Source organism: Chinchilla lanigera, unplaced genomic scaffold (assembly GCF_000276665.1).
Source record: "Chinchilla lanigera isolate Chin_1 unplaced genomic scaffold, ChiLan1.0 scaffold00018, whole genome shotgun sequence".
Classification (NCBI taxonomy): Eukaryota; Metazoa; Chordata; class Mammalia; order Rodentia; family Chinchillidae; genus Chinchilla; species Chinchilla lanigera.
Window position 1 is genome coordinate 13,383,093 of NW_004955419.1, and position 25,932 is coordinate 13,409,024.

Below are 25,932 nucleotides of genomic sequence, written 5' to 3' on the forward strand. Positions count from 1 at the left end.
AGTTCAGTAACTTGCCCAAGTCATACACCCTGCAAGTGGGGGAGTCAGGATTCAAACTCAGGTGCACTGGCTTCTGAGTCCATGCTAGCAACTTTATTTTTATGAATATATCCATAAAGACATAATTAGATATTCCAACCTTTATATACAGAAACGTTCATCAAGATAATACCTACACATTAGTAAAAGATGGCTTGGCACGAGGAAATCAGTTATAGGATACTGGAGAACGCTATGTAGCCTTTAATACACATGTGGGGAAAACGTCAGCAACAAAAAATGCTCACAGCAACTGTTAAGTACTGAAGCCCAGACTTAACCTCGCAAGTGAAGCTAGTTATATAAGTGACACACAAGGCTGAACAACTTGGGGCTCAGCGGACAGGATTCCACATCAGACACTGGGATGCTGGCCTCGCCACCTGCCTGAAACATGATGCTGGGCAAATCACTTAACCACTTTGGGCCTTTGTTTTCTCATCCACAAAATGGGGTCATAACACCTGCACAATGTTCACAAAGCTGTCGGCCAGCACTGCTCAAACACATGATGCCCACCAGGGCGGGGCCTCTTATCTCGGTCATCGGAGAAAGGGGAAAGGTAGGCTGAGGTCTAAGAACCCCATGGCGCTGTCTCCACCCCTTTCCCACAGCTCTGCCAGCAGCCACCTGCTCATGCGGCTCCCTGAGCCTCCCCTCCTGCAGGCTTCCGCCCCAGCGCCTCAGTAATCCTCGCTAATTCACTGCAGAAGGGTGGGCCAACCAGCATCACAGCATTTGGCTGCCCCAGAGTGGAGTCCCTGCCCGCCTTGCGCCAGGGCCTTGCATCCCGCCGAACCCCCTGCCTTTGCCAGCACCCCCGGGGGCAGCACCAGGCCCCCCACAGGCCTGGGGCCCAGCCAGCTTCTCAGGCAGCCTAAGGGGCCTTTGCAAATCTCCCCAGACATTTCACCTCTGCTGAAGTCTGTTCTGTCTTCTGGCTACTCCTTGGATAAAGTCCAAACCCCCGCAGAGCAGCAGTGCTCCCCAGCATTTTCCTGCGCTGTCACCAAGTTGCCCACCACCCTTTGGACCTCGGTTCTGTTTTCCCGCCCCCTAGGAAGGTGGCCCTCACCTCCCAGGGCAGATCGAGCCCTATGTGGGGGACTCTGAGCGGCCCACACCTGTCACATGGGGCCCCAGAGCCATAGCCACAGTGTAGCTCCTCCACTTCTTGTTTGATCTGCTTTTCTTTCTGGCTCTCTGCCTCTGCACTCCTCAAGGGCAGGGACGCTGCCTCTCGGTGCCCTGCTGAACCTGGTGCTTGGCACAGGCTGAGGGCTGACTGGGATGCCCACCCCGCTGCAGCACTTCCCACAGCTGGCACTACACAACAGACAAGGAGGGCACGCTCAGCCACTCCTCGGGAGGACTCGCCGTGCCAGCTACTGTTATTACTCCACTTTCTGGATGAGGACACTAAGGCATGCAAACATCAAATCATTCGCCTACAGTCACAGAACTAGGAGGTGAAGAAGCTGGGATCTGAACTTGAGCCACTGGGCCCCAGCGTCTGTGCTCTTCACCACTGCGCTTTCCAGAAGCTCGCTGGATATTTATTTATTTATGTATTTATTTATTTATTTATTTATTTATTTATTTATTTATTTATTTTTTAGTTTCTTTTCGTTTTTTTCCGGTACCAGGAATCGAACTCACAACCCTCCACTTGCCAGCCAGGCGCTTTGCCGCTGAGCTAAATCCCCAGCCCTGAAGGTCACTGGATAAATGAATCCACCCAGTGACTCTCCCCTGAGCCGCCTTCCCAAGGCTATGCCCAGAGTCCTCAACCTCAACTCCAGGAGGAAGCTGGAGCCCTCTTTTCACCAGATAGGAGCGTGGCCCTCAGGGTGAGTGAAACCCGGGCTGACTTTCCAAAGCTGTGGAACCCCCACAGCTCCTGCCGCAGACAAACCCCAGGACCCCATCCCTGGCAAGTGAGGGACCCGGGCGTCTCACCTTGCCCTTGGGCTGCCACTCCTGGGGACTTCAAAAGGTAGACGTTCCCTCACCTTTCCTCTTGTCCCTTCCACGATCTTCGCTGTGCTCCTGTGTTGCCCACCCTTGAGGCCAGCACGGGGATCTTTACCCCACAAAGCCATTAGCTCCTGGGGGAGAAGACTGAGCTAGACAACAGGACAAGGGCTAAGCCAGGCAAGAGCAGGCTGTCACCAGGGTACATGGTAGGTACTCAACAAACCAAGGAGGACGAATTGATGGGCGGCCCTGGCAGCAGCCGTGGAAGCCAAGCCGTGCAGGAGGGGGAGCATCTAGCACTGGGTCTGGTATGGCCAGCCCTGCAGTCCCCCAGGAGCACCTCAGGCCCCAAGGGCTGTGTTGGACAGTGGGGACCTTCTCAGCAAAACCCCACTTCTAGTCAGCTCCTGGGATAGCCCCTGCTTTAGCCCTATCCTGGCCACGCCGCCTGGGATCACAGCCAGCCTGGACCAGACCGAGCACTCTGTGGCCTCCCACGAAACCCTGGGCTCAGGTCAAGTGTCTAGGCAAAGGCACGACCCCTGCTCCACATCCTCCAGCATTTTATACAGGTCCCAGGGGGAGAGGCAGCGCCTGGCTCCAGCATCCTCTCTGGAACTCACACCCTCTTCCTTGCACACCTACTCGCTCTGCAAGGCCTGGGCAGCCAACGCAGGGCTTGCATTAAGCCACTGCTCCTGCAGTTAGCTTAGCAAAGGATGACCTTGGAGCTGGAGCCCTGTCCCTAAAGCTGCGTCCACAAGTCTCAGCTCCATGTGGCGGCAGGGCTCACCTGCTAGGGACAAATCTCCATGGCCACACCCACAGCTGCTTTTCTGAATGGCAGGAGAAACAGCTGACAGCCCCCCCCCCCCGTCCTGTCCTACCATGGAGTATTTTGGCAGGATAGAAGCGGGTGGCAAGGGTAGCACTGCCCTTCTAACTTCATCAGCGTCCACCAGCTGCTGGACACCACTCACTTGAGGCCTCCACCTCTGCCCTCCAGGGAGGGGCCTCGCCCTGTGTGGCCGGAGAATCACAGATCTCTGGGGGCCAGCGCCCCTGTGGCTCCATGCAAGGGCCCAGCATGGGACACTACAAGTCACATCCCCAGGACAGCTCAGATGCCACCTCTGTCCACAGCCTTAAGCTGACTGCGCAGAGGAGCCTGTTCCACAAGCCTGAAGAGCCAGATTTGGAGGCTGATCAGCCACTCACTCTGCACAGCTCTGGACCTTACAGATAAAGGCTTTCCTTAAACTCTCGACCTTTGCAGTTGGATTAGCAAAGAATGACCTTGGCCCCGGGCCAATCAAAGCCCAGGAGCCTGCACACTTTCAACACGGACACTGCCCTTCTGACTTCCAGGACTTGGCATCCTCTCCCTTGCCCCCGCCCCCATTTTTTCCACCACCTCAGAGCTCTGAGCTCCTCTGTCCAGGTACTTCCCAGGACAGCCTGGTCCTTTGCCCATTCCACGAACGCACTCAGGAGCTCTGCGGCCAGGAGTTCTCCCATCCCCAAAGTACCAGCTGCTAAGGTCTCTCCAAGAGCAAAACAGGGTATTCCAAGAAGGCTTCCCCAGAGAAGTGGCATCTTTGCCAGCTGCCCTAGATGCCATCTCTAGCTCAGAGTACCCTGAGCTCTGACTGTCTCTACCAATGACGCCCACCTGGTTCCCAAATGCAACGCACCTCAGTACTCCCAGGCTCCAGGTTCAGTCACCCAGATTAACACCAGAGAGTCGCTGTCTCTCGCCTGACATCCATCTCTGTCCTCCTCCCACAGCCCAAGTTGGCCCAGGCCTCCCCTCTCCTCATACCACCCTCACTTTGGCTTTGATCTCCACCCCAACTCATCCTGCCCATGGCATCCAGAGATCCCTCCAGAACATGATCTTTACGCATCTCAGTGCTTCTCTAAAACATGCTCTTTATAGGTCCCTCCCCAGCCCACAACCTGACAGGTCTCTCCAGGGTGCATCTTACAACCTGGTGAACTTTGTGTCCCCAGTCTGACACTCAAGGCTGTCCCCATGGAGCAACAAATTGCCTTTTGCCTACAGTCCTTTGTGGGTTCTAGGGTCTACCTGCCCTTCTCCCCCAACCTCTTCCAACCAGATGCCAAACTCACAACTCCTCTCTGTGCCTCCAGAACAGGCGAGCCTGGGAGGGAGCAGCAAGCTCAGGGAGCCTCCAGCCTGAATGGGATTCCTCCACGATGACCCTGAAATTTCTCCACCAAGAAAGCACCCCAAATGTGGTCCCCTACCCCAGTACCCACTCCACAGCCACCTCTCCAGACCCCACAGCGAATACTCACTTTGGCACCAGGAGGGCCGGGCAGGCCTGGGTTTCCATACGGCCCAGGAGGACCCTAAAGAGAGACAAAAGGAGGGTGAGAGAAAAGAGGGGTCACCCCACTTCGGACAACAACGCCTGCCACCTTCCTTCCCCCACTGCTGTGTGCCCCCCACCACATTGTCCACACCATGGTGGTCATTCAGCCCACTTCGAGGAGGCCCTGGAAGCCTGGCGCGGGAGGAGCTTCCCCATGCCTTATCTCACATCACCCTGTTACCCGACCGAGGAGACGCAAGCGCTGGGCGCAGGTGCTAGGAGTCGGCGCTAGGGGTGAAGTTAATGCTTGAAGAGGTTTGTCACCGTCCCAGCTCACCCAGCTGCTAAGAGCCAGAGCTGGGCCTCAGCCCCAGATCTATAAGAATGGAGGTCTTACCCCTAGATTTTACCACTTCTGCACACTCTCTCAGCCTAGCCCCATCAACCCTCCCAGCTTCCTTGGGCTCAAACCACACTCAGCTCTATGTTCTTCTCTAGCGTGCCTGGTACCATCTCTCCTCAGCACAGAGGCCCATGCTGTCCCCATCGCTGGGCATGTCTTGCCCATCCATCCCGGCTGGCTGAAATCAGAACCCATCCTTTGAGGCCTGGCTCAAAGGTGACCTCTTCCTAAAGTGGTCTCTGTGCTTTGGACTCCAGTGGCCTTTGGTAGGAGTTGAGAGCTTACTGGGGGCGGGGGCTTGGTCACTTCCAGACAAAGAACCCAGTGTGTGATCAGAGCCTCCCATAGACTCCTGCATACTCCAGAGACCACAGAGCAGCCGGGAAGACAGACGCAAAGTAAGTGCCCTGGTCAAGGTTGCACAGCAGTGTGCTCAAGTGAGAGAGGCTTCAAACCCAGTTTGCTCATGGCCCTTGAGTTTCCCAGACGTCTCTATATCCTGAGACAATTGGCTTGTGTCATGGCCATTTTTCCCAGCAAGTGCCCTGGCTGCAGACTTTGAGCCTGTAGCTGGAGAAGAGCCAATTACCAGGCGGGAACAGTCTGGGGCAGCGGGAGCAGGAAGGGGCACCTGGAGGGGTCCACAGGCCCCAGCCCCACCACTCTCTGGATTCGGTCCTTGTCCCGGGCCCACCGGCTCCTTGGTCTAGCTGTGCATGAACTGGCTTCCTCCCTGTCTGAGGCCAGCTCCCAGCTGCAGCCCGTCACATTCCAATTAAGGCACCTCCCTCTTCCTCCATGCCTGAGCAGGGACCCTCCCCTCCTCTGAACGCACAGGAAGCAGCAGTGTCCAGCCTGCACTCGGCCTGGGGAATTTATAAGTGCCACGTGTGACTCTCCTTCTAAAATTATCAGCCATCCCGCCCCCTCCCACCCCGCAGTCTCCTGGCATGCGGCTGGAACCTGGATGGGTGCAGCCCACAGCGCTCACTAGCCTCAGTCCCCTGTAAATGATGGGAGCCATCGAGCTCTGGAAAACCTCCTATGCCCTCCCAGCCCAGGTTCCTGTGCTCTACCCAGAGCTCAGGCTAGGTAGGATGTTGGAGGAGGGTCTTTGATGCCCAGCTTTCCCAGGGCCAGCCGTGGGGTATGCAAGGTCAAGGTGGCTGCCTCTCTCAGCTGTGCCCCCAGCGGCCCCACAGATAGTGGGCTGAAGCTTTCGGTCCCCATCTGCAATCTGCAAAGCTGGGCTTCCTGCTCCCCACTCCTACTCCCCACCCCTCTCCAGCCACTGCCTTGCAGAGAAAAGAGGCACATAGTTGACCCGGAGCCAAGCAGACCAATTCTATAAATGTTGCAGCCTAGAAAGCCTGGTGGGGGAGGGCTCAGGGATTCCCCCCACATCTTTATACAGGCTGGGGGTGTGTGTGGAGGTGGAAAGGTCAGGCCACAGGCCTCGGTGACCTCAGGTAAGACCCTGCCCCTCCCTGAGCCCAGGGCCACCATCTGCGCAGAGAGGCGGTGGGACTGTTTAATCCGGCATTCTGTTATCTTCGGAATTTTATGATCTATGGAATTTCCAGGCTAGAAACAGGATGGTGGGGGCTGGGGCAGGCACAGAGCCGGGAAGCAGGTCAGGAGAGCCAAGAGGAATGGCAGAAATGCCTCACCACGACCCCAGGTTTCATAAATGGGGAAACTGAGGCCAAGATCACACGGCTTCCTGGTGAAAATGCTCCTGACTCCCAACTAGAAATCTCTTCCAATCATTTCCCCAGCACCAAGGTACTGAGCTAGGCATCAGGTAAGACAGTGAAAAAGACAAGGTCCATCTCCCGCTGGGAGGCAGGGGTTGGCTGAAGAGAGAACAATTACCGCTGTACAGATACGAAGGTGAGTTTTGGAGTCAGAGAGCCTTAAGTGATAACCTTTCAGAGCCTCAGTTTGCTGGTTTCTAACCTGGGGATCACACCAGAAGCTATCCTTTTATCCTAGCCATGAATGGAAGAGGACTTTGCAAAGGAGACCTGCTGAGTAGAGGACACAGTGGAGTAAAGGTGGAAGGAAGTCTCAGGGAGGGTGAGTGGGGCAGCCTTCCTGGGCCTGGAACGCTAGGTCAAGGGGTCTTGTCAGGATGCTGCAGACTGCAAGGCTCCGTGGCTGGCAGTGCCTGTGATACCTGCCTAGTCCTCAGCTCTCGGGATGCACTTTCCTGGAGACTCGGATGCCAGGAGGAAATGTGGCTTCAGACAGCAGATTCCAGAGCCTTGGGCCCAGGGATCGCAGGGCCAGGTCTGGAGGGAGCTAGGGCTGAGTAATTGTGTAACCAGAACCAGCCGCTGGGCTCAGAGCTAAAAATACGCCCCAGGCAGTTATCTCTGCCAGGCCCTCTGCCACCCAGGAGCTTAGCCCTCTCTGACGCAGCCCATGCAGCTGCCTGGATCAGCATCGCTACCCAGGAAGGCGAGGCAGAAAACATAAAGGACATGCCAGGGGCACCGCCTCCCAAACCAGGCTTCTTCCTGGACACATGCTAAAGTCCATCAGCTCGGGAAGATGGTCTTCACGAGCCCCCTCCACACCCCAAATTGCAAGCATGATGCCTAGGACAGATGCCCTGCAAGAAGACACTGTCATCCCAAGCCACAGAGCACCTCCGAGAGCCCTAGTCTACCTCTAGTGCCCAAAAGGAAGATGGGTGCTAGCAAGGGTCAGGGAAGGGCCTTCGGACACACCACAAACTGGGACTTGGGCACAGCACAACCCAGGTGCCAAAGAACATGTGTAATCACTTACCCGAGGCCCCCGGGGGCCAGGAGGTCCAGGTAGTCCAGGAAGCCCAGGGGGACCCTGAACAGAAAGCAAAAAGACAGCGTCAGGAAGCGTCAAGGGGGAGCAGAGAATAGAATCAACCAGTCATTCAGCAATCCTGCCTAGACCTCTGGGCATGGAAATCCCATGGCTGGGAGAGGGGTCTCCTGAGGCCCTGTCCTAAGGAACTCATGCTCTTTGAGGCTTTCAGGCCTTTCAAATATAGTACCCACTCTCTCCCAGCCTTTGAAGCTCCCATCTTTGATCAGTCAGGTAACTTATAGTGTCACTTCCTCCAGGAAGCCTTCTCTGATGCCTTCCCCAAGTCCCTCTTTCCTGCCTAAAGACTGTTCCATTACTGGGGAGTTATCTGCTCAGACACTGGGCTCTCCCAGCAGATCACAGTCTCCTCAAAGGAACCAATAAGGCATGAGTCATCTCTATTCCCAGGGCTCAGCCAAATGTTTAATAAAATAAAACAGCAAGGAACCTCAGAGCCCAGCCAAGTTCTCTCCAGAGCCAGAGCGGAGAAGGGACTTGGCCAAGGTCACACCAAGCATCTCTGTACCCTGAACAGGCAGCATGGCATCAAAAGCGCAATCACAGGCTTTCCAGCTGTCTGGGCCTAGGTTCAAATCCTCACACTGCCACTCAGCAGCTGGGGTCAGTAATTCCCTCCCCGTGGGATTATTTCAAGGGTGGTAGAGACGGCAAATGAGCACAGTGCCTGCTGTGTCACTGGCGCTCATGTTCTCTCTGCTTCCACCTTCATCATGGCTTCCTGAGAATCTGCACGAGCCCCACAGGGGTCTCCCTGCCTCGGCCTCTCCTCACACAGCCTCTTCCTCCTTCTCCAGCAACTGCCCTGCTCAACAGCATTTACTGGCTCCCCACTTCCTACAGGAGAAAGCCCTGACCTGGATGGAGGTGCTCCAGAAGCACCTGTCTGGCTTTGTCTCTCCTCCCTTCACACTGGAAGGGAGGCAGCCGGGAAGACTGACTGAGCAGCAGGCTGACCTCTGCTCAAATCCTGCACTGGTCACTGCAGAGCTGGGGACTTTGTGTAATTCCTTCTGCCTGTCTGAAACTCAGATGCTCTCCCTTTAAAATGGGGAGCTACTGTCCCATCTACCCCAGAGGAGTAAATGAGGATTAACTAAGTGCCTGATGAGATGCGCTGAAGCCTTCGAAGGAAGCCAGGCTTTCGAGGATGTGTGAGGCCTGGGGAATTCATTTGTTTCAAATAACAGTCAATGAGATTCCAGGTTTCCTGCCCAGAATTAAAATCAGCGTTGAAAACTCAGAACGCTTTGGCTGGTAATTAATCCGGATCTCACGCTGGGCAGCCTCGGCTCACAGAGCTGGCCTGTGAGCACCACGCGCCTGCTCGTCCATAAATAAAGATCAGAGCGATCCAGACAGGCAGATAAGACACCAAGGCCCTGCAGTCACTGGGCAAGAGACCCAGGGGATGGAGGAGGAGCCGCTGTGTGACCTCGGGCAAGTCCCGGCCACCTCTGAGTATCTAGGCACGGCGGGGCAGGCCAAATTGGGGGCAGCCTGGCTTCCGTGGCACATGCAGGGCAGGGCATAGTCTCTGGTCCTGTGTCGGGCCCGTGGGGGTGGGACTGCGGCCAGTCTACATTCCTCTGCTCCTGCTTTGGTGGGAGCAGCAGAATGCAGTGTAAGATGGGGGTCCTGGGCTCCCACTAGGCACCCCTACTTACCAGCCATATGACTTGGCCAAGCTACTTTCAGGCTCCAAACTTCCACCTCTCAAACTTTCATCAAATGAGGATAATAATAGCTCATAACTGCAGATAATCTATAAAATGTGCTAATCCTTTGGCTTGGCCCGAAGTTAATGCTCAAAAAATGTTAGCTGTTATTTCTGTTAGGCCTGCTCGAGGAACTTCCCCACTCAAAAGTTTGAGCCACCTCTCCTGGCATGTTTTGGAGAAAGAGCAAAGAGTGCCCCTTCCTAAAAGACCTTGCTTGGCTTACTTCTCTCAGGGGGCCAGGAATTAATTGAATGAAAATGCTGGGGCCGAGGCTAAGCACCGCTGTGAGTATAAAATGTGCTTTCAATGGAGAGGCTCAGAGAGGTAATGTGACTTGCCCAAGGCCACACAGAGAATAAGAGATTGCACTCAAACCTAGGACCATGAGACCCATTCTGCTTCCCTGGGCAGCTTCTCCAAGGACAACTCGTCAGGTGTGTCTCTGACTAGGCATGTGGCCTTGAGTAAGTCCCTTCTGCTCTGTGGTCATCCAGGATGTGAACACCCAGAACCTTCCCACACTGGCTTTTCCTGAGTCGTGGGGGCCTCAGTGTGGTTATCAGGTAAGAGAAAAATATCAGATCATCCCACTCTCAAGGAGCAGGAGGTCAAAGCTCAGAATGGTACAGGAAGGGACAGGGTCCTTGGGGTGTGGCTCCCTGAGGAGGCCACAGCTGCAGAGGCCTGGACACTCCCTCTTGGCATTTCGTCTGCCCTCGAAATGGGGGCGTCCAGGCAGGAGCCTGAGCTCATCCACCACATCTGCAGAGCAAACTTAAGTGCCAGCCAAGACCCATGGCCTGGCCTGCTGATGTCAGCTCACCGCCCAACTCCTTGACAGGGCAGCCCGGGTCCCCACTGCTGGCCTGTAAGGGGGCTGGGCCCACCAGCTGCTCAGCTCAGCCTCAGGCTTAACCTGTCCCCACTCAGTGATTGCTTTGTTGATGGCAGCAAGGGAGGGTACCCCGCGCCCCCTGCTCTGGTCGGAGACCCTGTCTGTTCTGTAGTGGAAAAATGCTGCCGTTTCTTTCCAGGGCCTGAAGCTGGAGCGGGTGACTCCGGGATGATTCACGGGGCCAGGGTGGGATTTTCCACTCCACGCTGCAAACAACGGGGCCTCTGAGAGGGCCTGGAGCTGAGGGCGGGAACCGGGGAGCAGGCGTGTTCTGGGGGAGTCCATGGAGGCCTGGCCTTGGGGTGCGTGCAAACACAGCCGTGGGAACAACCAAGCTGCCACTCCAAGCTTCCTCCAAGGCCCTAGCCTCTTACAGCCAGACTAGGGAGCTCCTACCCCATGGAACAAGTCCACCCTTATGCCCTGATGTAGCAGCCCACCTGCCAGGCCTTGCAGGAAGAAGGCAGTCCTGGCTGGCAGTCAGTACCTAGGAGACATTTTACAGGCCTGGGACCTTGGAGAGTGAAGGCCTGGCCAGGGCATGCTGCTCATGGCCAGGTAACCCTGGGCAATGACTTCTGGGCCTCTGCTTGTGCTGGTAACCTGGAGGGGCTGGGGAAACTCTGCAAAAGGCCCACCCATCCCTGACCATCTGAGCTCACAATGATTCCAAGCATACCCCACAGGGTGCTGAGCATTCCAGTCTCTGTCCTGGTGAAGGAACTGCTGGACAGAGCTCCTCCCTAGGAATCAGGCTCTAAGTGGCCCTAAGCAAGGTAGCGCATCTCCCTATGTCTCTGGGCCTCAGTTGATCCAGCTGTGAAATGGGATTATTGCACCCATGTTCTAAGACGATATGCATGTGTGCACACTGCTTATCAGATTCATTCTGAGCCCTGGGAGCTGGTGACTTGTGCATACCACCCCACTCCTCCTGGACATTCCTTGCTCTTGGGTTTGGCTTTCAGGGGGAAGGGGGATGGAGACCCCAGAGAGCAAATGTGGCAGATATGAGAGGACAAAATTCTCTCCTGCTCCTTCCCTGCTGTGTTCTGCAGGGCCCCACCTCCTTCAGGGACCCTGGCTCAAGGTTCTAGTGCTTGTGGGGCAGTGGTAACATCTTTCCTGGCCCTGGTGCCTTCCCAGCTGGGTGCAAGAACCATTTGCTTCCAGACTCCTGTGCTTCCCCAGGCTTTTGCTGGGTCCTCAGATGCCACCTGCATCCCTGTCCACAGTCCCAGTGGCTCTAGCCCTGCCCAGAGCCAATGGACCCAGCATGCAAACCGCTCAGCACAAAGCCGGGCTCCACAGGGACCTCGTTCTCCTTGGTCCAGATGCTGCTGGTCTCAGGATCCAGCTCCAGTTTCTAACTGCCCAAAGCAGGAGGGCCCTGGAGACACCAGAGGCCCACCTTGGGTCAGGCTGCGGGCTGGGGCTCTCAGGAGCATGAAAATGAAAATAAGTCTGGAAGCTCACAGAGAAGCCCTGATTGCAGCGGTGCGAAGAGTGGGACCGTCCCACCCCAAGGCACCTCACATCCCCAGCTGGGCTGCAGTAGGACACTCTCTTCTTCTGTGTCTGAGTTCTTCCTGCTCCCCTGACCCCACCCTGTCACAGCCACAGAAATCCACAAGGACTCAGGCCCAGTGCTGGGTGTGGTACTCGCTCACCTCCCCGAATGCACACAACTCTGGAAAGGTAGGTCCTATCTTGCCTCTACTTCACAGGGGCAGAAACTGAGCCTCAGAGAGGTTAAGGCTTGTCCAAGGTTACAGAGCACCAGGCCTTTGAAAGGCACTCCACCCACATTCTTGTAAAGAATGAATGGAAGCCAGGCATGGCAGCACACACCTGTAATCCCACCACTCACTTCTGGAAGCTGAGGCAAAAAGATCACAAGTTCAAGCCCTGCCTGGAGAGCCTAGCAGTTTGTCTCAAAATAAAAGAGAAAGAAAAAGGATGCTGGTATAGCTGAGTGGAAACAGCCTGGGTTGAAATCCCAGCACTGGAAAAAAAAAGAATGAATGGATGAATTAATGAATGAATGAATGAATGAGTGATTCCACAAGGCAATGATTCCAATTCCAAAGCTCTCCACGTGGCCATGGGCCAAGCCCTCAGCCCAGTCTCCTGAGGTGACTCTTGCAAGAAGTGCTGATGCTGCCGTGACGGTGACAGTGAGTAAGCCAGGCCGCGCTGGGCCTCCTTGGGCGCGTGGCTTCCACGCAGCTTCTGTGCAGTGGCCTCCCCACCCCCTCGCCAGCCCAGCTCAGCTTTCCCACGATCCCACTCCTGCAGCTCCTGGCCCAATTCAGTGCCGGCCTCTGCCAGGCAGCTGCAGGACCCTGCCTCTGAGTACCGTGGGCAAGGCAGCCTTCTCCTGTACTGTTCTCATGTACACAGGGGAGACAGCCCTCCGAGGGTCACTTTCCAGAAATGACAGGAATCACTTTGGTTTTGTTTCTTCTTCTTTTGTTTTTTTTTAAGACAGGGTTTCGAAATGAAGTTCAAGCTAGCCTGGAACTCACTTGAATTTGCAGCAATCCTTCTGCCTCGGCCTCCTGAATGCTGGGATTACAGGCTGCGCTAGCATGCTTAACTTAAACAGCTCCTAATCTTGACCAGCTGTGGAGCAGGAGATTCTCCAGACAGGAGGCTGTTCTTCTGAGGCCCGGGATAAGGGGCTCACCTCTGAAGCCCCCACCTCCCTGAACCGAACAGCTCTGTGTGGACACTCAGCGGGGAGGGAAAAAGCCCACTGGAGTATGAACTTCACCTCTGCCTCCTGTGTGCTGTGATCTTGGCAAGTCCTGGCCCTCTGGGGGCACAGTCTCCTATCTCTTTCCCTGCCCAAGGAGGAGAGCTGAACCAAATGCTCCCTAAACACCTACCAGCGGACCAGGTGGATTCCAGCACCTTCTTTGACTACGGGGAATCTGAAGGACGGTAGTTAGCAGGAAGTGACACACGGCCCTCCCACCCCAGGGAAGAGGACATGGTTCAGGCAGACAACAGGTCCAAAGGCAGATTCTGCACCCTAAAACCTGCCCCTGCTCCATTCTGGTCACCTGGATGTGTTTTCCCTGCTCCCCACACCTCAAACGGGTTGGCAAAGAAAGCTGGCCACTCCGCTCCGCTGCGACCCCCTCCTGACCTCACGGCCAGCAACCCAGCGCACATGTAGCTAAGGAAGTGGAGCTGCTGGGGTCCAAGGTAACTGGGGCCAGAGTTGAGCAAGGGGGAAAGGTTCCTGGCAAAGCGAGAGCCCCCCCAGAGCTCTCCACACTGCCAATTCTAGAATGCAGGACCCACACAGAACACTGACATAACTGCAGAGCGATGCATACCATTTCCATAAGATCTACAATATGGTTATAATAAACGCGGCCCCTTGGTCCCCTTGGAGACAGGCTGAATAAATATTATTCCTAATGATTATTAAAACTCATTAAGTGTGTTTGGAAGGCCCAGGAATTCCCAGCATCTGCCACTGTGTTCACATTACAGGGAGCCCTAACCTCAAACCCAGAGCCCAGTAGGACACCCGGGTCTAGGAAGGAGGGGGCGGCCCCCACACTGTGGTCATCTCCAAGGAAGGAGAACAGCAGAGGCCCTGAACAAACTCCATCCCAGGCTTCCCCGCCCAGAGGAACTGACCTCCAGCTGTGGGAAGGTCGTTGCCCGGGAGACCCTGAGACCATCTCCTGCACATGGAATGTTCTTCCTCTTTCCCTTCCCTGTTTGCACCAGCCCACGCGGACCCTCCTCATCCCAAACTCCTCTGTCAGGGGCCACAAATCAAATGCCCGTGGGTACCAGCCAGGCAGGTAACAAACGGATGACAGGCCAGGCTGCTAAAATTCAAGTGGCCGAAGTGAAGACCTGTGGTGACAGGAGTACTCGTCCTGCCTAAAAGGGCCACCCAAGGGCCACCACTTCTCCCACTTTCCCAGAGAAGCCGGTTGCTGAGACTTTTCTAAGAACTCTCACATTTTTTGACTGTTAGTAACTTAGGAGATTTTCAAAAGAAGAATGCTGCGCGTGCCAAGCAAAACACATGGAGGGCTACTCGTATGCGATCTTTGTCCCCAGCTCCCAGATGAGTGCTGGGCGGGCAGAGCCCTGCTCAGGCGTAGGGAGCAGGGAGCGGGGCTTTGGAGGCTGCTTGACCGCTCCCTGGACATGACCTGGGCCAAGTCAGCTAAGGGCTTTCCTAAAGCCACTCAACCTTTGCAGGTGGGTTACAGAGCATGACCTTGGGCCTGGGCCAACCAAGGCCCAGAGGTGCTCTTTCTTGGGAGGGAGTATACCAGACCCAAGCCTGTCCCCGCAGATCATGAACGTGCAGCAGAGTGTCCAATGAAGGGGTGGCAGAGCAAAGGAGTCCCACGACCAGCGCCCTGCTCCAGGCCGTTCCTTTCCCTGTCCTCACCAGGAGCAAACACTGGGCAAAACCACCCCACTGCCACCCACTGCCACCCGCCACTACCCAAGCAGTATGTAGCCTCTCCCTAAACTCACCGGCAGGCCGCAGTCTCCCTTGGGCCCTGGAGGCCCCATCAGCAGTGGAAAAGGGGTGGGTTCCACCAGGTGGAAAAAGGAGTAGCTGCCGCTCGTGGGCCGGGGGTTGGAGGACAGGACTCGCGCTGGGGCTAACACCACAGCAGGGGTGGTCCGCCAACTGGCCAGGGACTGGCTGGGGCTGGGCCTGGTTGTCCGGTCGTTCAAGGGGGCATCCCCAGCGGCCTTCCCAGGTTTGACGGGTGTGGGCTTCCAGGTGCTGTTCTTGGGTCCACTCTTTTTTGAGGCTTCTGATCCAGTGGGTTTCTTGTTTCCAGAAGGGACAGAACCAGGAGCGAGAGTAGGAAGTGTTGTTCTGGGAGTCCCAGTGCCCAAGGCTGGAGCCACCACTGTGGCTGACGGCCGAGCAGCTCTGGTAGAGCCAGAACTGGAAGCAGAAGACGCAGAAGACGAGGGCAAAACTGCAGGCTGGGGAGGTTTGTGGGTGCTGGCACGGGTTGAGGCCAGCTTGCTGGCACGGCTGGTTAGCCTGGACTCATCCTGGGTTACTGTGGGCAAGGACTTAGAGGAGCTGGCCACGGGAGGCCGGGCACTGAGCGGCACAAGTCGGGGCACAACAGGGTTCCGCTGGACAGGCTTCGCTGTAGGACCGGAGGCCTTGGCAGGAGCTGGGTGGGGGGTGGGAGGCACAGGCTTCCGGGTGGGTGGGGCTGACCTTGTGAATGGACGGGGAGCAGTTTTCTGGGTCAGCTGAGGGCTTCTCGTAGGGGCAACTGAAGGAGAAGGGGCCAGAGGCTTGGTGGGGAGACTCTTGGGGATCTTGGTGGCTGTGACCTTCTGCAAGGATTGGGCAGCTACAGGGCGGGCCCTGGTAGGGCTGGCAGGAAAGGCTGGGGACGAGGAAGGAGGTGCTTTACTGGCTGGCAGCTTGGCAGGTGGCGACGTGGTCTGGGCTGGGCCTCCCCCTGCCACGTGCTGGTGAAGGTCTGGAGGGTTTGTCCTTAGGGGCTTGGTGGGCACGGTCACCGTGGGTCCCCTGCCTACTGGCCGTGCCCCCAGGGCCAGTGTGGCAGTGGTCAGGTTCTCCAGGCCTAGCAGGGCCAGGTCGCTCTGGAGGGCGAAGGGTCTGCCAGCGTCTACGGGGAAGAGGGGTCCCAGCTGGGGCCGATACGTGTCAGCCTGTCCACACTGCTTCCTCAGGTGAGCACAGTAATTACGGGCAACCTGCGTCACAGGGAGGACACTGAACTGGCAGAGGGCACCTTCAAACTGGACAGCGTGCGGGCTCATCTTCCCAAAGAGGAAGGAGCCCTGGGGGTCAAGCATGGAGTCCCTATGGAAAGGCAGCGGGACAGGCAGCCGGCGCTGCCCACAGGCCGTCACCAGAGTAACCGTGCGGCTGCGGAGCTCCAGTGCCAGGTGGTGCCAGCGCCCATCGTGCACGTCAAGGTCGAAGGCCACGGAGCGCCGCGGCCCCAGGTGGACAACTGTCCTGCCGGGGAGAAACTGCAGGCCCAGCTGCAGCCTGTACTTCCGGCTTCGGACAGCAAAGAGGAAGGCATGGTTGACCCGGTGGGAGCAGAGGCTCAGCACCAGTGCCAGCTCCGTGCCGAGGGCAGCAGGAATGACGGAGGCTGTGGGGGCCTGCAGCCGGGCCCGCTGAGTGAAAATGAAGCCCAACGGGAAGGGAATGATTCCCGGGGGTGCAGGGCTCTGGCCACCCCCTGCCTTCGTCCAGCTGAGGCCCAGCCGCTGGAGGACGTCCACATCTGGGAGGGAAGGGAAGAGAACAGTCAGGGCCTGCACCAGCCAGGACCCCCAAGTGCAAGATCAGTGTTCCTCGTTATTTGCTGTCTCGTCTGATCCCAACACTGCCCTAGGAGGGCTGCTGAGAATGTCACATTGTGCCATCAGCCACACACTGCAGTCTCTGGTCTGGCTACAGGGTCTTGCACATCATGGCTAAGAACACAGACTTCCTGGGTTCATAGCCCAGCTCTGCCACTTCCTAACCCTGTGACTTAGTGGTTTGGTTTCCTACCTATTAAATGGGATGACAACATGGCCAACCTCAGAAGGATGCTGTGAGGAGGAAATGGGTGAATACTCTCTAAAAGCTTCTGACACAAACATGTGTCTTTTCAAGTAATAACTACTGACACCTAAAACAATGACAACCACCAAATACGAGTGCCAGAGCATTAGAGGCTGCCCAATGGTGACCTGACTTACCTCTTTTCTCTTCTTCCAGGGTGTAGTCACCTAAGCAGGGGACCAGCGGAATGGGTGTCACCAGAGCTTGGTAACGTTGTCCAGGGGGGCTCACTGGTCTCAGCACTGCCTCAGAAACCCTCCCGCTCCCCTTCCCACTTGAAGTCTCAGGCTGGAGCAGGCTAAAGGAGCTGCAATCTGCTATCAGGAGGGAGGTGACATTTCTCCTGACTCTTCCCCTGCTGTGTGGCTTTGGGGAGAGCAGGGGAAGCAATCCTTGTTCTCTGGCAAAGCATGTGGACATCTGACCATGGTCTAGCCAGGTCACATCCGCCCAGTAATTAGGTTGGCGGGGCTTGCCAGAGCAAAAGGAGGGTTTCCAGAGTGTTTATGGAAAGGCTTCCTGACCTTGCCTCTCCCGGGTCACTTGATCTCCTTCAGCTGGTGGAGCTGCCAGTGTCTGCAGAAGCTGATCTTGCTCCCAAACTCAAGCTCTGCAGGGAGGCAGAGGCTGCTACCAGAACATCAGGGCAGGTCAGGGCCTCTGGACCCGACCCTGAGCTCAGTGCTTGCTCCTTAATCGCTGGGCGCAAGGGCTAGGCAAAGTCTGAATATAGTACTCGACACTTGCTGCCCTCAGATGACAACTGTGAGATGGACGGATGGATAGACGGATGGATGGATGGACGGACGGACGGACGGACGGATGGATGGACAGATGGATGGATGGACGGACGGATGGACAGATGGATGGACAGATAAGTGGGTAAGTGGATGGAGGGACAAATGGATAGACAAGTGGACAGATGAATGGATGGCTAGGCCACTGTAGGAAACTGAGGCCCTGTATGCTGCCAACACAGCTGAATGATTCCACCGCAGGCTCTGGAGGTAGAAGGCATGATGGAGAGCCTGACCTATGTGGCTGGGCCTGAGCCTGAGTCTCCTCCGCCCACGCTGTAAGGTGGGGCAGTGAAGAGGGCCTACGGTCTCGGGTTGGGAGGGTGAAATGGTCATCCTCCACATCATCCTCATACCAGACCTGCCTCAGAAAAGTCTACCCCAGTCTCCTCTTTGCTCTTGGGCCTCAGTTTCCCTATTTTTAAGACAAGGGAGCTGGACCAGCCCTAGAAGACGTTGACAGTGTTGTAAGGACACTGTAACTCCAAAGTTTGGTGTCTATCACTTCCGGTTGGCTTGACGTCAAGACCCCATTCTTCCCTAGGACCCATGGGATTTTCATTCCATCTCTAGCTCCTCCTCCCTGTCCTTTCTTCTACCTCTGTCTGTTCCCAGGTTCTAAACTAACATAAACCACTGTTTGTGGATTCCACTAGTAATAATAGATCTGACACATTTTAATCACTGGAACCCTCTTATTACCCTGAAATGCTAGCCACTGTAAATAAGGAAAAATGGCAGAAGCTACTTGGGTGGCGAAGAGGTGGAGGCTGCACCACCTCCCTTCACCCTACCTTGCCAGCCCGGACAGCCCTCAGGCCCATGGAAGGCACAGCTGGCCAAGGCAGGTGGCAGGAATGGGGTCCCCTATCCTCCTCTCTAGTGTCTCTCACAGCTAGAGGCCAGCCTGTTTCCAGGGACCCCCAAAGACCATCAGCAACAAAGGAGGCCAAGCCCCAAATTCTGACACCCGGAGCTGTCACGAGTCACTGACCCCGGGGGCCTGCAGGGATAGGGACGGACTGTATTTGCCCAAACTGTTCAAGTTAATAAAGTGATTAGTAAAAAGGATAAAAATAAATACTGCTTTACATGCCTTTTTCTCCTTGATTCTCTCAGCGATCTATGGAGGAGGAACTCTATTTTCCCCACCCCACAGATGAGTTAGATAGAATAATGTGCCCAAGACCATGCAGCTTATAAAAGGCGCAGCTGGGCCTGGAACCCAGGGGCCCTGACCCCTGGGTCTCTGTTTTTAGACACTATGCTATACTGCTCTGGAGCCGCCCAGGTTCACTGGAAGGCCTAGTGGAGACACTTCCAGAGTCGCGCCAGGGGGGAAGAGATGGGGGACAGGGAACGAATTCAGCCCAGGGCCAAGACGGAAGGGCCCAGCCAGCTGGCCCCAGCAAGATCCCTTTATTACATAAACCTGGCTCCGCACAGATGGGCCCTCCCCAGCCCCCTCTGCCTGACTCAGGACTCTGGACAGCTGTTCACCTACTTTAGGGGGAAACAGCAAACTCGGAAAATATGACATTTGCCCAAAATGTTGTTGGGCAGCAGAAGTCTCTTCCGGGCACGGCCCTCCCCTCCCAGGGGCCCAATCCCTGCCCAGTGGCCAGGTCAGGCGATGGGGACTCCCGGAGTGCTAGCTGCCTGCCCCAGAACGCGGTAGGCGTGGAGGGGAGGGGAAAGGCGGCTATTTTAGGAGGCATTGTGGCCGCTTGACAAACAGATGTGGGAGAGGCTTCGGTTTCCACGGGCAGCTGTATAGCCAGCCCACAGCCACCCTGGCCCCCAGGATGGTTCCCTGGGGACAGGCGGGAAAAGTGGGATCTCATGGGACGGAGAGGGTGGGATCCCAGGCCTGGGCAGGGCCAGGGTCTCCTCTGTGCAGTTCTTAGGGTATCCATTGGGGGTGCCCCTTGAGCAAACAGGGACGCCTGAGCCTGTGACCTTACTGCGCCGTGCCCCAATAGGAACACAAGGACAGCCCTTGTCCATTTCTGCCCTGACCCCTTCCTACCCATCGCAAATCTCCATGATCCCTTCATGCCCAAAGGGAATGTGCCAGTGACCAGCTCCATTCCCCCGAAAGGCAAACAGACAGTTTCAGTGGGGTCCCGGATGGCTGCTGCTCGAGGGGGTTCTCGGCCCCTTCCGCCCTCCTTTGTTCCCCGGGGACAAAGAGAAGACAGAGTTACCTTCAGGAGCTCCTTGGGTGGAGGCCAGGTGACAGGCGAATGAGACTAAGATCCAGGCGAAGAGAAACCCCCTAGAGACAGGCAGACACAAGCACACATGGCATCAGCTTCCACCCCTTGAGCCCAGATCCGGCTGTGGGAGATGTGGTGATGGCCCGGCCCAGTCTCACCCATAGGAAGCGGGAGGTGGAGGCAAGGTGCGGCATCCAGGAGCCCATCAGAGCCGCCCCACTCTCAGGACGCCCCCAGGCCTCCAGGCACAGCCTCTGGTCAGGGACCTGCATGCATGGTACCAGCATGACACTGCACTTCACAGATGGTTAAGCCAAAGTCACAGGACAGGATGCTGCAGGCAGGAAGTCCTGCACTGGTGTCAGGTCCAGCGTTTAGTTCAAAATCTGGTGCTTCCTACCCCGGACCTCAGCCTTCCCCACCTGCAGTATGGCCTTGTGGTCCTGGGTCCCTTCCCAAGGTCCCAGCCAATGGGTTGCAGGGGCTGAACGGTCAGTGGGAACACCAGACTGGTGTACTTGGGGACAGGGGCAGAGAAGACCCTCTACCCAAAGCCCCTGCTGTTCCATAGGAGCTCCCCACCGGCCTTATGCTGATGGAAAGGGAAGGGGTGGGCAACACCCAGAGGCAAACCCAGCCCTGAGCCTCCCAGTTATGTGACGGGGGTGACCTCCCCCGGCCGGTCCCATCCTCTGCAGCACAGGCTGATGCTCCTGCCCTTGCAGGCCAGGCAGGAGGATGAAATCATCTCACACAAGTTAAGGGCTCAGCCAGGTGCCGCCCACAAAGTGTCCCCCAGACCGTCACTGCCGCGCTGCAGTCTGGGGCCAGAAAGGGTTAAAGCTCTGCCTGGTGGCTCCTGCCAAGATGGGCAGAGGCAATGATCTGATTTCACCTTCCTGTGGGAGCAGCCACTGGCGACACCCGAAGCCACCCAGGGCATCTGATCCCCAAGCAGGCAGAGGGGAGGGCGGCACGTGGCCAGAGGTGGCGGGGACGCAGGCAGGGAGAACCGTGCCAGCTGGGTGGTGCAGACAGCTAGGCTGTCCCCAGAGCTGGGCTGGCTCACTGCTGGGGACTCATGTAATCCAGGAAACCCAGGTTTGATGTCGAGAGCCAGGGTTCTTGCCAGGCTCCCTGAGTGCCTTGAAAAATAAGCTCACACTCTGAGAGCTCCCCCTACTTTCCAATGTAATAGCAGTTAGAATCAACAGCTTGATGACTTGGGTGCTGGGGAAGACCCTGGCTGTCACCTGCCACAGCCCCCCCTCCCTCCTGTGTGCTTCTGCAGGCATGGACATCAGAGGACATCCGATGAAGTCTAAGCCAATCCTAGGAATCACATGTGCCATGCCAGTGACTGATTTAAGCATGCACCATTGACCCAAATGTGATCAGAAGGATGTGAGTGATGCCCATCAGGGAGGAGAAAGGGACAGAGTGTTTCTTTTTTTTTTTTTTCTTTTCTTTTTTTCGGTTTTTCTCCGGTACCGGGAACCGAACTCACGACCTTGCGCTTGCCAGGCAGGCGCTTTTGCCGCTGAGCTAAACCCCCAGCCCCTGGGACAGAGTGTTTCAAAGGGAGAGTGAGGGGGTTTTCTTTTTGCCTCTGTATTCTTCAGTGTGAACATACTGCTTAGAGCTGCTGCAGCTGTTTTGTGCATATGAGGTAACAAAGTGTCAAGAATATATGAGGATGGCAGAATGGAAAAAGAGTGGGTGTTTAATGACACCGTTGAGATGCTGAATTTACCAACCCTAGCACTGCTCTTTCTTAGGGCCTCTTGTTATGGAAAGTAATACCCCCTCTTACATTGCTTAAATCACATAGTCCTGTAACTTCTGTTACTAGGAGCCTAAGGCACACTCACTGAAATAAACGGCACTTGGGTGCTGATGACAGCCCCTCGGAAGCCTTCTCTAGGTCCTGGACCTTTGCACATGCTACCACATCATCTGGACACGACTCTGCCTGGTCAGTTCCTGTGCTGCCATCCTGCTTAGCCCTGCCTCGCTGGATGTCAGCCGCGTGGTCACTATTTTCCTCTCTAGACAAAGCCCTCCAAAGACAGAGACATCTATCCTGTTTACCCCTGTGACCCCAGCACCTGGAAGGCACATAATACATGTCCAACAGATTTTTTTTGGTCTTTTTGAGACAGGGTCTCACTATGCAGTTCAGGCTGGCCTTGAACTCACTTTGTAGCCCAGGCTGGCCTCAAACTCACAGTGATCCTCCTGCTTCAGCCTCCCAAGTGCTGGGATTACAGGTGTGCGCTACCACACCTAGCACCCAACAGATTTTTGCAAGGTGAATATTATCTGATGCTACAGGATGCTTTAAAAAGTGCCCCCCAGAGCCCCCTCCCCAGCTCTGACATTTCCCGACATAACTCTTAGCCCCTTGTCATCTCTCCAAGCCTGAGCCGGGCCACCAGCTCTCTGGAAACCACTAAAGGTCAGAGCGCCACCAGCCCTGGGGCTGCTGGGCGAGAAGGCGGGGCTGACCCTTCTGCGTGACCTGCCTGTGGGAAGCCGAGGCTGCCCCTGTGGGCCGGGAAGGAATAATGGGCCGCTTTGTTTAACTTGACAGAGAAAACTGAGGCCCAGGGGGCAGGGGCTTCCTCAAGGTGACCCTGTGCATCATTCTGCGGTCCTATCTCCTACATGGAGACACCCAGGAGACCGGCCAGACGGACTGGGAATAGCTGACCCCTGCATCCATGTTTTCACCTTGCTTATTCCCACCAGCTTGCTCCGGTATCTTATTTGAGCAGAAACATTACGATGCGGCCTGCACAGTATCCTCTCTCTTTCTCGAAGTCACTAAGTACCAAGATGTTAATTCCTGCGGTTTGGGGGTTTATGTATCACAGTGGAATTTTATTTTACTCTTTTCTTAGAAAAATTGAACGTAACTATTTTCTAATATGGAAGGTTCTCCATTCTTGTAAATAAACCATGCTGTTTATCAGTTGATAATACATCCAATCTTCTCAAAGGCTCTGAGAAGTCCTGCGATGAAGAAATCAGCTGTACTTCCTGTCCTTCAGCAGTCCCGGAATCTCGAGGACTAGGGACTCACTTTTCCTAAGAGCACCTCCTCAGAAGACACTGACCCACACCATCCCGAGTTCCTCTGGTCCCATCAGTCCCCAGCACAGCTCTCAGCCCTGGAGTCCATGCCCCGTCTTCTAAGGATACTTCCTAGGCAGAGAAGACAAAGCACTCAAACCACACATATCCTTCTTAGTCAAAGCAGCAATCAGAGGAAAGTATTTCAAATCCCCAAAGTCAGGTAGGGGGAAGAAGACGCAGAAATGACAGACTCCCTGTTACCGACAGATGTGTCACCCGCTTATTCACCTCCACGAATACAACCGACCTTCTTGGAGCAGGATTCTAGGCGCGCTTGACCCTCACACTGCCCAAGCACAGAGCACATCTAAGTCGGAGAAGGTGCTTGCAAATCATCCAGGGACCAGATTCTTATCCCACCACCTCTTTGGAGAGATGGACAACCGCGGTCCACGCGGAAAAGCGGCCTGCCCAGTGGCCTGCGGTGCTTTGACTCATCTCCCGTGGAGAAGACATGGGAGACTTGCGGGCACTTCCAACTTGCTCAGCACAAGTCCCAGCCTTCCCCAGCAGGAACAGAGATGTTGGCACAGCGAGCCAAGGAACCATCTAAGTCAGCTCCAGGCCTGGAAAGTTGGCTCCTGGAGGGAGCCCTGCCGCTGCTTTCCTCCCGTTCCAATCCTGTTTAGGCTACTGCTAGTAATGTTTAGTGCCTGCGCTGGCTTGGGCTTCGTCCTGCGAGACGTCTATTTTCACCACTGCCTCGTGAGCTTTGGCTCCACGAACCCAGGGCTCCAGAACTTTGGGAAGACCAGTGCATGGGGCCCAAGGAGGGCAGGAGGTGACCGAAATGAAAGCTACAAGCGAGGGGCCTTGGAGACACAGCCCTCCAACATGGAAAGCCAGGTGTTCCTGTCCCCTGCAAAAGGGTCCTTGTCAGCACATCAAACATGACCAGGAGCCTGTTAGGACAGTTTCTCTTCCACCCTTACCACCTGGAAACATACGTGCGCACGCGTGCACACACACACAAGGCAAGGACCTGTAACAGTCTGAACAGTCACAGAGAGCACGGAGTCCAAATCCACAGGGAAGCCAGTACTGGCACACACGTGGCTGCTCTCCCGCTGGGTGAGCTGGGATGGAGCTGGCTGGGAGTCACAGAGGGCCAAAGAGGTGGGCCTGTCCCACCTAGCTCTGCGGTCAGACCAGACCCCATGTGCCCCAAGCCTTTCTTTAGGCCACTCTCAGGCCTTTCTTCACACCTTACACCTCCTCCACGGGGACAGGGACAGGTCGTCTGTATGGACAGGACGCAGCCCATTGACTCACACACCCATAAGCAATACAAATAACAGCTGCTGTTTATTGAGCACTTACTACACGCCAGGCATTGGTCAAAGGCATTTGCAAGAATGCTCCTGTGAGCAAGCCCTCAGGAAACACTGCTAGCCAGGAACAAACGTGCTCATTTTGTGGATGACAAAAAGAAGCAGAGAGGTGAGAGGCTTGCCCTACGTCCTCCTAACGGCACGCTTGTGTTGGCCTGGCTGCAAAGAGCTTGCTCTTTCTGCCGGAAGCCTACCTAACAATGAGGTGAGCCCAGGAGCCTGCCATCCTCTACTACCAACCCATGGGCACTTCTGTGTGCCAGGGCAGGCCATGAGGGTATCAAGAGGGTCCCTGGACACAGGAATCAGAGGAGAAAATCCACCAACAAAATAACGGGGGACTTTGCTCAGGCAGCGGTGGAGAAAACAGGGACATTTTCAAGAGAGGCCCCTTCCTGTCTAGCCAAGCAGGGTGAGGGAGCACAAAAGAGGGAGAACCTTCTGGACACAGGGAAGACACGCAAGGAAGGCCAGCAGGGGCCGGAGGGTCTGGAGAGAAGGTCTCGGAGCAAAGCTGCAAGGCAAGAGGGAGCCAGGGGCACAGGGTCCGGGCAATACACGGCCGAGGAGGGGGAGAAGGCAGAGGCTGCACCTCCGGGCAGTGTGACTGCCCACTTGCCCAATGCTAGGGCCCCACTCTGGGGTGCTTGCTTGGCACCATTCCTCAGCCCAGCCGCTGGCATCTGCCCTGGCACAGGGTCTTTTGGAGAAAGTGAGTCAGCACTGTGCTCGCTGGTCCCTGTGTGAGCAAAGGGAGTTGTGGGGGGGACCTCAACCAGCGAGGTTTTTCCAAGACATGGAGAGGGGGGCACCATCCCCATTCCAGCTCAGAGGGGGTGGGGCGCGGCGGTGGAGGTGGAGCTGCGGCGGCTGTGACCAGCCTCTGAGGAGGGCCCTGGGGTCCCCGCAGATTAGAAAGATGGCAAAGACAGCGCCGTCCTGCAGGAGCCTCGGTCTGCCAGGCCCCGGAGGTGCTCCCCCTCCCCCCGGCTCTGTCCCATGCACACCCACGCGCAGTGAGCGGCTCTCCTACCCTCTCCCCGAGTGTCTGCACCAGCCGGGAATCCCAGCCTCGGCGCCAGATCCACGCTGTCAACGCCTTGGAGATTCCCCGGCCCTCTCTGGCCCTCGGCCCCCGTTTACAGCTCGGAGGCCGGACTCGGGGCTCTCCAGGGCCTCTCTGCCCTGACATACTGGCTTTCTCTCCTCTCGCTCCCGGGAGAAGCTGGGAAACACCGGACACACTCAGACCCGGGCAGACACACACGGGCGGAGATTTCCAGAAACGCGGGACTTGCTGAGCCACACAGACCCTGAGCCAGGAGCAAAACTCCGGACTTGGAGACCGAGAAACTTGTGCACAGCCCCAAAAGAACAGATGGAACCGGAGAATACCGGATGGAGACCTGCACACACCGAAACACAGCGCCAAACTCGGAAGCTCCCTATGCCCCCCCTCAAGCATCCCAAAGCGCCCCTCCATCCGGTCCCCTGCCAGACACTCGGTGGGGGAGCACCTGCCCCACTCGACCCCCGGGCTGGCCGGCACCGACCCTCCCGGCTGGCCCCGCCCCAACGGGACCCGG

The 25,932-nt window shown here is 56.3% G+C and overlaps 1 protein-coding gene across 2 annotated transcripts in view; it reads right to left on the reverse strand.

Moving 5' to 3' along the window:
* The window catches only part of Col27a1 (collagen, type XXVII, alpha 1), a 122,113-nt gene that overhangs the window by 94,087 nt on the left and 2,094 nt on the right, over nt 1-25,932 (reverse strand). For both annotated transcript variants that reach the window (XM_013513271.1, XM_005382644.2), the window contains exons 2-5: nt 19,866-19,936; nt 14,767-16,535; nt 7,555-7,608; nt 4,339-4,392 (exon numbers count right to left, since the gene is read on the reverse strand). In XM_013513271.1, the coding sequence (XP_013368725.1) occupies nt 4,339-4,392; nt 7,555-7,608; nt 14,767-16,535; nt 19,866-19,936 (1,948 nt within the window). The remainder of the gene's footprint in view (nt 1-4,338; nt 4,393-7,554; nt 7,609-14,766; nt 16,536-19,865; nt 19,937-25,932) is intronic.